The 14,595-nt window shown below is 37.1% G+C and overlaps 1 protein-coding gene across 1 annotated transcript in view; it reads left to right on the forward strand.

The window, feature by feature from the left end:
* LOC114520778 (small subunit processome component 20 homolog) overlaps positions 1–14,595 on the forward strand; it is a 121,104-nt gene that overhangs the window by 105,593 nt on the left and 916 nt on the right. The window contains exons 21-40 of the mRNA XM_028541111.1: positions 4,179–4,335; positions 6,281–6,379; positions 6,881–7,048; positions 7,146–7,312; positions 8,014–8,161; positions 8,308–8,424; positions 8,887–9,057; positions 9,419–9,478; positions 9,577–9,648; positions 9,822–9,932; positions 10,047–10,126; positions 10,379–10,448; positions 10,600–10,719; positions 11,050–11,112; positions 11,679–11,813; positions 12,164–12,317; positions 12,581–12,741; positions 12,887–12,958; positions 13,685–13,900; positions 14,392–14,518. Coding sequence (XP_028396912.1) covers positions 4,179–4,335; positions 6,281–6,379; positions 6,881–7,048; positions 7,146–7,312; positions 8,014–8,161; positions 8,308–8,424; positions 8,887–9,057; positions 9,419–9,478; positions 9,577–9,648; positions 9,822–9,932; positions 10,047–10,126; positions 10,379–10,448; positions 10,600–10,719; positions 11,050–11,112; positions 11,679–11,813; positions 12,164–12,317; positions 12,581–12,741; positions 12,887–12,958; positions 13,685–13,900; positions 14,392–14,518 — 2,468 coding nt within the window. The remainder of the gene's footprint in view (positions 1–4,178; positions 4,336–6,280; positions 6,380–6,880; positions 7,049–7,145; positions 7,313–8,013; positions 8,162–8,307; positions 8,425–8,886; positions 9,058–9,418; positions 9,479–9,576; positions 9,649–9,821; positions 9,933–10,046; positions 10,127–10,378; positions 10,449–10,599; positions 10,720–11,049; positions 11,113–11,678; positions 11,814–12,163; positions 12,318–12,580; positions 12,742–12,886; positions 12,959–13,684; positions 13,901–14,391; positions 14,519–14,595) is intronic.

Here is a 14,595-nt window from a genome sequence, read left to right on the forward strand (position 1 = left end):
ATGGGCTGTACAAGGAACTGACTGTGTATTTACGTGATGGAATTAATTATAGAGACTATGACCGGCGGCCTTTATGGCCGTCTTTAATATTCATTTTATAGCTAGATTCTATGTGTTTCAATTCTAATTAAAATGATATCGCTTTAACTGATATTCTTTAAGTTTTGTCCTATTGCTTTAATATTATTACAAAGGGTGATCTTTTCGCAGCTGATTGGTCGAGCGACCTCGGCCTATTATGCGATAAACATTTAAGCGAAATTTTGTATTTTGAAAGGGCTAGTTGTTTTGTTAAAGTGACTCATGAGAAAATTAAAAAATTTTAAAAATACGCTGTACCTAAAAACAACGAAGGAAACGGAAATAGGATTAAAATCATTTCACGGTAAAAAGATTATATTCATTAATAAATATCTCATTTATAGGTTAATATTATATGGTTCAATTTTAGGAAATAAATGGTATCGTGTTGACCAAATTCTATTAGTTTTGTTTTTAATAATTGAGTTCCCTTTTAAGTGTTTCTTATTCGACTAATAGATTTTTCAGTACAATAAAGCAAAACTTGATTTAGCAGTAAATTCGATAACAATGTGGTTAGTGCTATATATTATTTATTTTTGTTTACTGACGATTAATAGTCAAGGCCGTAGCTATAGACCGCTTAATTGGGGGGTGGGGTATTCACATATTCACGTTTATCTACCGTAGGAACAATAGCGTTAAAAGAAATTTGTCAGGCATAAGTTGAATAGATGAATATAACCCCCAATTACGGTCCTATCTGCGGACCCGTTAATAGTTCATCAAAAAGGTGAATTACAACGCGTTCACAGATAGAGATAATCAATGAAATAAGATGTAATAAACGAATTCTTTGTCCAATTCAGTTTGGAAAGTCTATCGCGACTTGTCGTTATATTGTTCATACTCAGGGGCCGGTTGTATCAAGCCCGTTTAGCTTAAACGGTGGATAAGTCAAAATTAAATAACACTCTTACATCTCTCTTAAATAAGTCAACTTGAATATTATGCACTGAATTTGTAGTTATAAACAGTATCTTTGTATTAAGGTCAAAAACATTTTGTTTGCTTCTTGAATAAAACGGCAGTCTTGCTTTCTATTTTGAACTTATCCACCGTTTAAGCTAAACGGGCTTGATACAACCGGCCCCTGGTGCATGTGATCGTGTAAACACGCCTGGTTTCACGAACGTCTGGTTTCATGTGACCTCGCATGTGACACTCGTTTTTATCCGAGAGAATGATAATCGTATTAGGTTTTATGCAATTATGACATATCAAATGTAATGTCGCTTTAAGGTGTACAAAATGCTTCATGCTTAGTGGCATTGTAAAGTGTTTTTTTCACATTTTCCCCATTTTAATTTATTTAATTATGGGAACTGATATATAAAACGTTCCATGCATGATCTACTTACTATTTCTAAGCCTTCTCTTCCTGTCTTCTAGTTGTTAATTCAATCTCGTTTCTAAGTACTGAAGAACTGAAACGTTTTATTGTAAGCCATATCAGTTGTTCGGTTTGGTTTGCTTTTGATTTTATAATGCACACATGCTTTGCTGCATTTATGTTTTGCATTTTAAAAACATACTCACGTGAACATAAGTATGTTCGGGGTTGGCAAAGGGAATTATTTTTTTCACGAATTCCTCGAAAAACCTAAATTTCTTAAACCCCCCCGAGAACCCTCAAAGGCAACAAAGTTCCTAGTTTTAAGGATATCTCCTTAAAATTGTCAGAGCTGGTGACAGCGTTAGCAAATTGCGGAGACGAATATCGTATTATGGTCTAAATGTTTAGTTGAAAATATCAAGTAGGTTCTCCAAAGAGTCTTTTATTTGTTTCTGATCCTATAGGCTAAACCAATATGGTTCGTCTACACTCTTTACAACTTCTTTATACGTTTAGAGTGAGCAACGTAATTTAAAATCTGTCTAAAAAGACAACGATATATTAATTTGTTGCTATAATTCAGGATTTAATATAGCCCGTTTGTGTCGAGTTAAAAGGTGAATTAGAATGCGTGTACATATATGGCCAATAAATAAGAAGATATGATTGATTATAACTTTCTACAGCTAGTAATAAAATATAATTACATGTATATGTGACGTAAATTTGTTAAGGTGTATAAGTGCAGTGTATGCATGTATATATATGTTTAATTGCCCTAATTGTTTGTTCCCACTTCCCAGTTATTCTTAGTTCGTCAACGAAGGTTTGCCATTATTGTGGTCGGAACTGCTCGTGCAATGAGCTGTTGTTGTCATTGACAGCACCGTCGTATTCATCTCCAAATTTTGGGGGCTCACCCTCGCTGAATCTCGCCGAGGCTTCAGTATAAGTTTGTACAGAAAAAAAGATAAAATGATCGATGTTAAGACCCCTCCAGATATACCAAAATACACGAACACGCGTCTTAAACCAATTCTTTCAGTCCGATGCTCATCCTCGCATCCGGTACGCATGCAGGTTTTTGAGACACAACACAGATCCCAACGAAGGCAATGTTTATCGGAATCGCAACGCGATCCGGCGCAATTAATCTTGCATCGACCATAGGCATAGTCGCTCATGCGATTTTTCCCGCAACAAACCGCGTCCCCGTCACATTCCGAACTTTGAGTACACTCATCGCATTCGGTACATTTATTAGAGGTACAGCATTGACCGTCACAATCGCTGTCTGCTTTGCAAAAGCGCTCGGCGCACGTAGAGACATTGTGACAACTCAGATGACTTCCATTAGCGAAACCTCGACAACATCGTCTCTCCGTCTCTCCTTGTTTTGTTGTCACGCAGTCGTTTCGCGTTTCACAAGTACAGCAAACGTACGTTATGCGTACAAAATTCAGCGCGAGTTGTAAGAGGAGGAACATCGTCAACTTCCAGTACTCTCGCATTTCAAAAATACGATCGTGAATAACGCAGTAACAATCATTAGAGGTTCCAGGAGATTTGATGACCCATTACGTGAAATGCCCTCCAGACAAATTTCCCTGACCTCTTATAAAAAAGATAATAAAACTTTTTTTCTTGTAACCAAATATTTCCGCAAGACGCAGGCAACAACATGCATCAGCAGCACAGCACGAAACGTAGATTTTCGTCCGCTATGTTCAAGCCTATATGTATATCGCATGCATATAGCCAGCTACTACATTGCGTATTCAGGGTCGAGTAAAAAAACCCGATACCTCGGGTTTTTATTCATCCTGTAGAAAATTTCAGCCTGGTCATAATCACTGTGACTTGAATAGTTACGATAACTGTTAAATGCTTTATCACCGTGTGAAAAAAAAACTTATCCTATTTATATATTAGTGATATAGCCGGATAATTATTACTCGCCTTGCTGCATTTCGTCCAATAGGACGCAATTGACAGCAGTTTTATTATCTCTCGCGTGAGTAAAGTGCATTTTAACTCCCAAGGGCAAGGAAAAAGATTCATGCTCTAGTTTAAATAATGATTCGCTTTCGACAACTCTCTGTCAAACTACAGATAATTTGCAAATTCGCGTAATAATAGGCATCAAGGTTTTTTCTCGCCCTGAACAGGGCACATAAAAAAGCCTGCGTGCAATGGAATAATTTGCGTTGCAAATTATGCACAGACCTTATTATTAGAATTTCAACGGCTATGCAGTTAGTTACGATTCTCGGATTTGTTTACTTGTATTTCTATTTTGGTAGTCCTGTACGAGGAAACGTGTTTTCAAATCCTGGAACTTGGCCAGTGGTGTAGTTAACAGCCATTGAAATTGTAGTTTATGCACCCTTATATAGATCTAGACTATCGCCTGTATTCTAAAAACTCACTTACACTCAAACGCATTGAGTGGGGGATCTTAATCAGTTAATCTTCTCATAACGTTTCCATGATGGTATCTCCAGTCAAATAATAGCTTGATTTTCATTGTTTCACCTTAGGTAAATCTTTGCATTGATTAAGAAAGAACGTTATCATTGATAATTTCTATGTCGCACTCATTTGTTTTATACAGGCGTACGGCTTATTTGAATTTTAAAGATAATACTTTTTTATATACATATATTGTTCAAAGTATACATATGTCGCGCTGAGGGGAAATTAATCTCCAATCTATGTCGGATTATTTGAGACTGACTATATGCTTTGCGCTTATCTTTAGGCTGCTCATTCGTGTCTGTGTAGCCTTGAAGAGCCGCGCTTATGATGTTCGTGAAACGGCCAGGGACACCTTGTCGAAGATTACAAATTCGCTTGGAATCCACTATTTTCCCTTCATTCTCAACGAATTACGGAGTTCATTGATTAAAGGGTATCAGGTTAGTCTGTCATGCAATTTTTGACGAGGTTATTTCTGGCGTTTGGCCACTTTAGGAATCCATATGCTTATATGGTATACATTTAGGTGTAGTTTTCATCTGACTGTTTTTAATTATGTTCTTATAAGGGCCGTTTCGAATACATTGAAGGATCTCGTATGGATCTAATGTATTTGGCACATGTGAAATACGGGTCAAGCCAAAAGCCTAGTGCACACTGGCCGTGGTGCACTTAGCACGCACGCATTTGACATACTCATGACAGTTCTATTGACACCTATTTCTAGTCTGCCGGGATTAAGTTGACATATTATGTTATTAATACTCAATTCCTCCACACGAATGACAGAATATCTCAATCATACGTGTAGGTCAATGTGTGCCGGCTAAATGTACCGTGTGCGCGAGGCTGGGGGCTGTTTTCACTTTGGCGGCGGCATCGTGGCAAAGCGTATAGGATATATCATTGTTTCCGGAGTACTCGGCTAGAACTTACTACTTTTTAACAAACTGGAATTCGCTGCGTTTCGCTACTATATACCGTTGAAGTGAACTACACGCCTGTTTTTGTCCACATAAATCGCAATTGAATGATTTTCAGTCAATTTTTGATCGCATTTTATTCAATTCAGCTTAAAGGCCCACACAGACAGGACGCGAATTGGCAACGCGGCGCGAATTTTCAACGTTTTATATTTTTCAAAAGCCAATAAATTTGAACTTATCAAAATTTTCTTGTACATTACATAAAAATAATACATTAATACATTTTGACCGCTCTAGCGTCCATAGATTCTATATTTTGATCCCAGAATTTAATTTATATGCTTCTGGAAACTGAAAATTCGCGTCGCGTTGCCGCTTCGCGTCCGGTCTGTGTCGACCTTTAATATTCATTCATAAGCATTAAAATCCGCTTTCATTTGCCGCTTGCAAAGACTGTGGGCTCCACATTGAGGTGACCTAGGTTTACTATATTTTTTAAGGTAGTTTGCCCAATAATAATCGTCGAATGCGTTGATAATATCGCTGCATCAATAAACTGGCATTAAACTGGAATACGACACCGAATCTGAGGCGAATAATATTGTCTTAAGATAATAACATAAAAAAACTACTCGCCTCTATTTTGAAACACTGTTTAGGTGATTACATTGGTGATTATCGCGTGATCCGAGGTCGTCTCGCCATGCAGTGGCATGCACAATTTTCCATAATCACCTTTGTGATGAATTTTCTAAACTTATGTTTATAATCGTCTTAATTTCGAGTGGTGTTTATAAGCGATGCAAATTCAAGCCAGAAACAGTTGACGAAAGGGTATACACAGTCGCAATGTGAATAAATGCTTTGTTTACAATGAGAAAATATAATATCTTTTATAACGGTTTATATTATTAAAACGCCTTTGAAGTAACAACTAAATTACGCACTCAAATGGTAATTATTACAAATGTGAACTTATCTATAAATTTTAACACCATGTTTGTTAGCTATATATTTCTCGATGATCGATGAATACGGAGATTTTATGTTCGGGAAAATTAAAAACATGCGAGATTTGGGCAATTTTCATACATTTAAATCATGGAATCCCGTTATGTTATTAGCAGAACCGATGTGCAGATGTCGCCGTAACTCCCCTTTGCATAATTTCAGGTAAAAAATATCACGGCATCGATAAGGCGTATAGATTCCTGTCAATTCCTGTCGGAGGATCATGCAATAGTTGATAATATTCTCTACTGTTCTGCGTGGCTCGAATTTAAATTGTGTACATAAATTCCACTCGAAATTAAGACCATAACCCTTAATCTAAACTGTCATGAAATTCTCACGAAGATTTACTGTCACCTTTGACTTTGTATTTACACTTTGTGTTTATTTATTTTATCCTGTTTATATATCCTATTCTCAACTTTACACTCGCTCGATTTTCTTCTAGCTTCATGTTCTCGGCTCGACGTTGTTCTACGTATTAAACAAATTTGAAGAATGTATTCCTGATGGAGCACTTGACGTGTCTGTGCAAAGTATAGTTGAGGTTTGACGCTAGTCAATAGAGTGAATATACCTTTCCCCTTTTAGCTTTCAAGCGCGCAATGCGTTACGGTAGTTGGTCAATTTGATTTGTGATTTCGCCATGTTCAGAAGCGATTTGGTTTAACAAAGAAGCAAAAAGAATCGGCAAGGTTTTCTTACAAACGATATTGCAACTCAAAGTTGCTTGATAATCAACTACGTCACGCATTGCGCGCTTGAAAGTTAAAAGGTCTATTAAATAATGTTAAATATTTATACCTGAATGGCCGGTGCGTTATGCTAAACGTTGGATAAGTTAGAAATACAAAATGGAATAATTAGAAATAGAGACAATTCATATTAAAAGTCGAGGCAAATAATTATTTAAAAAGATTGTAGTTATATGCATGTCACGTTGCGTATATCACGTGTAGTCCTTGCTATTTTGACATCTCTTGCCCGACAGCTTTCGAACAATTGCCCGTTTATCTATTTTTGTTATTTATATTTTCTCTTTTTAAAGATATTGATCGAAGATTCTTTTGGAGAACCTGCAAGAGAACGTGAAGTTGATAAAATTTCCACAAAATTACCCGAAGCTCGAACTACCAAAAGTTTCGAGACTTTTGAGCTAGTGGCGAAGAAGATATCCGCAGCTAAGTTGATGGTTATAATCACGCCATTGAAAACGGTACGCATGCGTGCTAGGCTTTTTACTGAGTAGAATTCAAGTAGCATACATGCAGTGTCTATAGAGAAAGCGCTTTAAACGTGAACCGCTTTTCTAGGTTCTAGATGAAACACAAAACCATAAAACGTCTCTTCGGGTCCAGGAAGTGCTTCGTCGCGTCAGTATCGGCCTACAAAAGAACGCCATGTTTTCACCCGAAGAAATGTTGGTCTTTGTTTACAGTCTAGTTAGCGAGAGATTACCGTTGCTTGAAAAGAATGCAAGGTACGTCATTAAGTATCGAGCGGAAATTCCTTGTACTGTTTGCCTTTCATTTCCGATTCCCCTAGGTAAATGGTAAGCGCACTTTAACTTAGAGATTCCTAAACCGTTCAACCCTCGGTGAACAAGCATAAAGGTTGATAAGAGCCATGGGCGCCCATCTTTTTTAAACTCGCCGGAATATTCCATGCAGCTATGACTATATAGTCCATACTTCTTAATACCCATGCAGTCAGCATTGAAATGAAAGAGATGTAAGACCAGATTTAGGGTCAGATTTTGGCGGGCGCAAACATATAGTGAATGCTATAGACAGTTTCGTTGTGGTTATACGGTTTCGTTTATTTAGCGAGTAAGTGTTCACTTTCGATCTGTTTCTGGGAAAAAAACTGGAAGTGAAATTTACTTCACTTTTCATTTCTATATTGCACGATTCATTGGTAGCAATTAACAGTTTAAAAATTAATTTTATCTCTTGAATTGAGTTTTATAATTCCATTGCACTTTATCTATAGTGATGGTAAATTAAGCTTGTTATCATCATCATCGTCATCATTATTGTTGGAAAGTTTTTGAACTTCATTAAACGGATTGCCGCCATGTTTGCACTCCGTTATCCTAGCTGTGCCCAAATTGTAGAAATTATTACTTGCATAAAGTAAGTAAGATTTGCATAAAGTCTCTAGTGTCGATTTTTTGTTTAGCGGTGAAGAGAAGAAACAAGGTGAACATGATCCTCGTTTACAACCATCAGACACCTTTCTCATCCCTTCGCAACCTTCGAGGAAGGGCAAAACGCCTGAAGTCAGTCACAGAACAAACACGCATGTTCTGATCACCTTTGGGCTCCAGGTATTACAGATATTTAGAACTAAGACTTTGCCCAATTTGTTTAACGACTGTGGAGGAGAACTGTAACTTATATTTTTACATTCACTATTAACAAGAGGCCCTGAGAAACGATAAAGTTATTGAACTAATATATTTCTTGTTTGTAGCTCTTATTTACAGCATTGAAAAGACAAAATCTAGTTGCAACGGAGCAACAACATGTGAAAATGCTCGATCCATATGTCGCTGTTTTAACCGATGCTTTGAACTCGAAGCACGTTAAGGTAGTATATGCATAAATTATTCTCTCCTGAATTTCAATATTTCTCCACTTTAATTTCAGCAGTGTGAAAACTTGTATAGGTATAGTTATGCATGCACTGAACAAGCCTCGTGCAGGCTAATTTTATCGTTACCTGGCTTTGCCAATAACTTTGAACAAATCCTCAACCTAATCTGACCTAATTCACCTGACCTTCCATCAACTTTGCAGCCTTTCTCCTCTTATCGTACCTTGTTCTACTTGTCCCGTCTTACCTTACCTTACTTCACGTTAATTTTCTAACCGGACCTGACTTTACCATAGCTATACCTTGCCTTAATTGTCTGACGTTCCTTAGCATATTTCACCTTACCAGAGTTACAAAGGCACACACAATTAACTATTCATTATGTTATCACTGAAGGCTACACATATAATGGATACCTACAAGCACCACATATTTGAGATATCTGTGTTTTTTCAGATAACAACGATAGCATTACGATGTTTATGCTGGGTCGTCCGCTTTCCTGTACCATCGCTCAAGACGCATGTCCTCGAAATAGCAAGCCGTCTTTTTAAGTTACTCAAGAATCACGCTAGGACGGGGGGAGCATCCGGAGATAATTATGAAATGGTCTTGTCGGCATTTAAGGTATTCTTATAGACATTTTCTTGTTTTTTGCGAGAGACTATGAGACATTGCCTAATGAACTTATAATAACGTATACCAAATAATGCATGAGAATCAATAAATTCTGCATATATACTATTTTTTTAACTTTAGTAATTTTTATATGCAACAAAATTAATATGCGTGCTTACAAAAGTTATTGTACTTCGCTTACCAAATTGTTTATAAATAATTGAGCCACAAAAAATCTAAAAAAGCGCATTTATCCATTTAATTAGTTCATTAGACCATTAAGGGATTAAACCTATGCATATTATATCCCGCTAGCCCGAGATCAATAGCTTTAGTAGCTAGAATTGATCCTAACTATAATACCTTTCAGACGATCACAGTTTTAATACGAGATTTCACTGAACTTAAAGTTACCGATAGGCAACTTCGGGTAGGTGTTGTATTGTAGTAGCTACTATATGGCTTTTGATTTCATACGCAATAACGGTAACAAATGATATATGCTTCTGTAAATTTTGACTTTTATAGATTCTACTTACATTTGTCGAAGAGGACATGCACGACTATACCCGACAAACTAGTGCTTTTCCTTTGCTAAAGGTAACAAATAAAATTACCATGATAATTTATCTGTTGTCAGCCCTAAACTAGGTGTAATCCTATGCGAAACTTGAACCTAACTTACAACAGAAGCGTGAAAATCTTGGGGTCTCCGGTAGAGTTGAGAGAAGTATATACTGTATACGGGTATTTATTTATGTATGTCATTTCAGGCAATTTTGTCACGTGGGCTGCAGGTTTCAGAGATAAATGACGTCATGCTTAAAGTGGCCGAACTTTGTGTTACGGATCAATCGCCGTCCGTTAGAAGTCAATGTAGGCAGGTTAGCCGCCATCACCATAGTATACGATATTGTACTCGTCTAGCGTTAGGACGCATAGATAGTAGTCATTATCGCTAAGTAATTTGTTTAAAGTCTTGATTTTTATCCCTTAAGGTTGTTCTACAATATTTACTGGATTATCCTTTGGGCAAGAAGCTGAAACGCTATTTGGAATTTTTCATCAGTCAACTTGAGTACGTTTACTGCATGCTTTTTCACATTTTTGACCCTTTTCGTATTTGTACAATATTTCTAATAGGCCATCGACGAAAGTTGGGTTGCATGAGATTCCAGAATTCTTTCTTGGTTTAACAGGTGGAAATGTTTCTGCACAAAACGTGTGTTGTTATGCTTCCGAAAATCGAGCTTGCAATGAAAATATTTTATTGCTAGCTATTATAGCTATTTTAATCTAAGTTTATCTACAAATTTGTCGTTTCGTTTAGATATGAGCATGCTAATGGGAGAGAATCCACACTGGAAATGCTAATTTCTATTGTCAATTCTTTTCCGGAGGTAAGACTATGATAAACCTGTTTGTTTTTTAGATATAGCCAGGTAATATAGCAAGGACTTCAGTTAAATATTTTACCCCAGCTATACTCTTTTTGCATTGCGAAGTTTTTTCTTTATAGTTAAATCCAAATTTTCTTCATTTTTCTCACAGAAAGCTGTTTACATTAATTCGGGACTGTTTTTCCTACCGTTGTGCACAAGGCTTGTGAACGATGAGTCTACCAACTGTCGAAAATTAACGGCGGTTGCAATCAAAGGATTAATAACAAAGGTGAGTTTAGAACAAATTGAACCCATAGTTCAAGCAACTTTCATTAAGTCCAGTACCCTGGAGCTAAATTCAGTCTAGCTTTGGTTGTACACAAAAAGAATAATTCAATGTATAATAATCAAAATACGTATAATGTCACATTAGAAATGTTCTTCGATAGATCTTTGGAAAAACAAAAATAGAAGAACATATAACTGTAGAACAAACTCGGTCATATAGTTCGTTGTAAAATATACTTCATATGGGTCATAATTTAATCGTATCTTAGGGATAATATCTTTGGCGAAGGTCAAATTTAGTATTACTACACTGTATATTTTCCTTTTCCAGCTCGATGTGGAACGGAGAGATAATTTGTTTGCTATTGTTTTGACGTGGATGAATGACGATAAGGTATGTAGCAATGACCTCTTCTAAAGCGGTTCCAGTCTCCATATATGGAATACGTTTAGTAACCGCGGAAAATTAGGCTGTATGTATGACGAGTTTTACTCCAGTTATGTTAAAGTTAGTTTGGTATAGGTTGGGGCGATAACGGGTTGTCTTTACCTGAATAATACCAACCATGTTCGTGCGGTGCAGCACAAATTCATTGTTCGGTCCTGCCGGTTTTGATTAACCGGAAACACCTTGACCGTTTTAGCCGTGTATTAATTCACTAAGAATACTTCCGAGCTTATTGAACGATATTAGTTTAGATAGGCCAACCAGGGGCGTAACTAGAACGATAATTGGGGGGGGGGGGGGGTGAATATTAATATATTAAGTTCTGACCGACGGATTTCCAACCACGGATTTCTACTGTAAGCTATTGCATTTACAAAAGAAATCTGTCGGGCAGAACTGGGTATATAAATACCCCCTCCCCGCCATTATCATAATTATCGTTCTAGTTACGCCACTGAGGCCGACGTTGTTATTGACATTTTAAAATATTTAAAATTTCTATTTTCAAATAGACAAGCCTTCAAAGACTGTCGTGTCATGTTTGTGGTTTGTTCGTTGAAGTAGAAGGGAAATCATTCGACCGTCGCCTCGTTGATGTTTTGCCCCGATTGTTGGATATTATAAAGCCAGAAAACTATAATGAAAAGGTATTATATGTTATTGTTTGCATAACTAATTTAGTTACACACTTCCGACCATAATACAAGAGTATACAAAATTTGCTAACTTCGCTTAGCTATATCCCTCAGCATTTTACAATATTTCGCAGCCATGCAAATTAGGCAGCTTTACTATAAGTTTGGTATGCTCTTTTCGGAAACTCCTTTTCTGTCGCCTGAATCAAAAGTTGGTCTATTACGCAAGTGGTCCATTAGCAGGACGAAACCAGCATAGAAGATTGATAAAAATCCTTCAAATATTGTGTTTCCGTACCTCCAAAAGGAGACTTTAAGGCGATATTGCTAGGTGCAATCATATTTTTATTTTGATACCATAGGAGCAACGTGTGGTTGACATTGACGAAGTGAGACAAAAGGAGACAATCGGTGATCATCTCTTAATAAATGCTTTGATGACCCTCACAAAAATCTTACAAGAATGCTCAGTTTTGACCGGGAAAGGATCAGGAGCAATGACCGTAGAAGCCTGGGGTAAGACTGCATGCTAGCTGTGTTGATAATGTATGTTCGTATAGTAATCAATTAGTTTATTAATGTTATGAATCAATCAGTATTATTGTTTTGTTGAAGCTAGCGATAACAATATTTTCTATATAGCCATGTTTTGAAAGTTGTGTTGTGAAAGTTGTGGAAGTAACAAGGAAAATTTATTAGTAAATGCATCTCACATAACTGGTCCAATTTCAAATGTTTTAATCGTGAGGTTTTCATCGTATTCTTTCACTTCTTTTCAGATTCAATTTCAAGTCACCTAACATTTCCGCACACGTGGGTGAGATTGATGGCATCGCGTTTGCTTGGTCTCCTTTTTTCACAAAATAATCCAAGCGATCTGATTGACTTATCAAAACAAGGGAAAACCGAGGAATATTTGACTATTGATACAGCGAAAAAGGTAATTTTATATCTATAAATGTTAATGTCGCAAACACTAAATTATATAGAACACTCGCTCGGTCACAACAAGCGATTATGCGTTTTGACTAAGGTGACAAGGAATCTGGTTCAGCTTGAAGATTTCTAGAGTATTTCGTTTTTAGGTTGATTCACTTTGTGAAGCTTTGCTTGAACAACTGAAAACGCAGAATCTCGATCAGGAACTAGGCGAACAAGTAAGCTTTATATATTTAGTAAATGTTAGAGAGAAAAGCATAGAGATCGAAAGACTCCATACTAGAAACCCAGTTGCTGTAAGAGTTATCAGCATAGTTATGGGTAAGTTGATTTAATATTTCTCTAAGAGATTAAAAAGAGGCCAAACTACAGAAAGAAAAGTTCAGAATTGATACTGCTGGTGACCTTATAACAGTAGAGTTTAAATTGATAGCAATAATGGAAATAGAGCCGGGAGCAGCGTGGCAGCGTCTTCAAACAACTTAGCGTCAAATGTGGTGTAACAACAGCCTAAAATAGACAAAACACTTCTCGACGTTTCGACCTGAGGGCCTTCGTCAGGAGAGTTAGTATGGCAGTATACTAAATCTCCTGACGAAGGTCCTCAGGTCGAAACGTCGAGAAGTGTTTTGTCTATTTTAGGCAGTTGTTATACCACATTTGATGCTAAATAATGGAAATGGCCTTTCACGTAGTCCTTTCGTCGGATATTAGGTACTTCAGTTTTACCGAGTATATGCTCTTTAAGCGACCTTGAGGCAAGCATATACCTAAACAAATGCACTTGAGTATTCAACTATTGTTGAAACATCAGGACATTTTGGGTTTCATAGCTACCAAATCGGATACTTTAAGCGAGAAGTGCAACTCACGCAAGTCTTCCTGCAGGATTTCAACCGCCACTTCTAGCATCACAAATAATTTTTCTTTTCTACTGTTTTCAGGTTGTTAAGAACCTATTTTATTTGAGCAAACTGATCGTCCAATTGGAGAGAAGAAACTTAGATGGCAGTGTTCCATCATCCGACGTCGCCCAATCGCTTGACAAATCATCGATGACTGCAGAGGCTACTAATCACATGACAATATCATGGTTGCTCACTAAGATGTGCAATATCGCCAAATATGAATCCTCTCAAACGCCAAAATTGACTCAAAAGGTCTGGTTTCTGTAGTTGATTGAGCTCGACCTAAAATAGCACACATGGCAATTACTTTAAAGCCTATCTCCATGCACATCAACAATCCTGGTTAAAAGTCTTTGAGCACCACGACATTTTCGAAACCTTTTTTTTGTATGTTCTTACAAAAAGCAGGTTAATTGGACGCAGAATATTTTCTCTGCTCCGACCCAGTTTCATGTTGATTTGGAGAATCTTAGGGGAACTTAAATTTTGTGAAGGGATGGGTTGTCTCAACATTATTGGCTTGGTTTGTACAACTAAGACTTAAATTGTTGTCAGTTGGCATTTCTCACCATTGTAACGTTAGATAATATTGATGGTAACTTAAGATGATAACAGCGGCAATTATATCAAGTTGAATTTCAGTGCATGCCTAAACACTCTGACCCGCAGCTAAACGCCTTTTGAACAACCTGCCCCAGATAGTTGTGTAAGGTGGTCTAATTTGTTCTCGAAATTCCCTTTAGCGTTGTAGTGTCTTAAGGTGGATTGCTGCTGTTGGTTCGTACTTGGAAAGTGAAGGTGTTCGTCCATATCTTACCCAAATGCTCAAACCTGTTTATCGGGAACTTGATGGCGGATCGACTTACGTTGGTAAGATAAGCTGCCATTTCCATTAAACATCCTCAATCAATAGAGAAAAGCACTGAAGTCGTAAAGCAAGTGACTGT

Source organism: Dendronephthya gigantea, unplaced genomic scaffold, assembly GCF_004324835.1.
Source record: "Dendronephthya gigantea isolate DGI-Jeju-01 unplaced genomic scaffold, DenGig_1.0 000018F, whole genome shotgun sequence".
NCBI classification, from domain to species: domain Eukaryota; kingdom Metazoa; phylum Cnidaria; class Anthozoa; order Malacalcyonacea; family Nephtheidae; genus Dendronephthya; species Dendronephthya gigantea.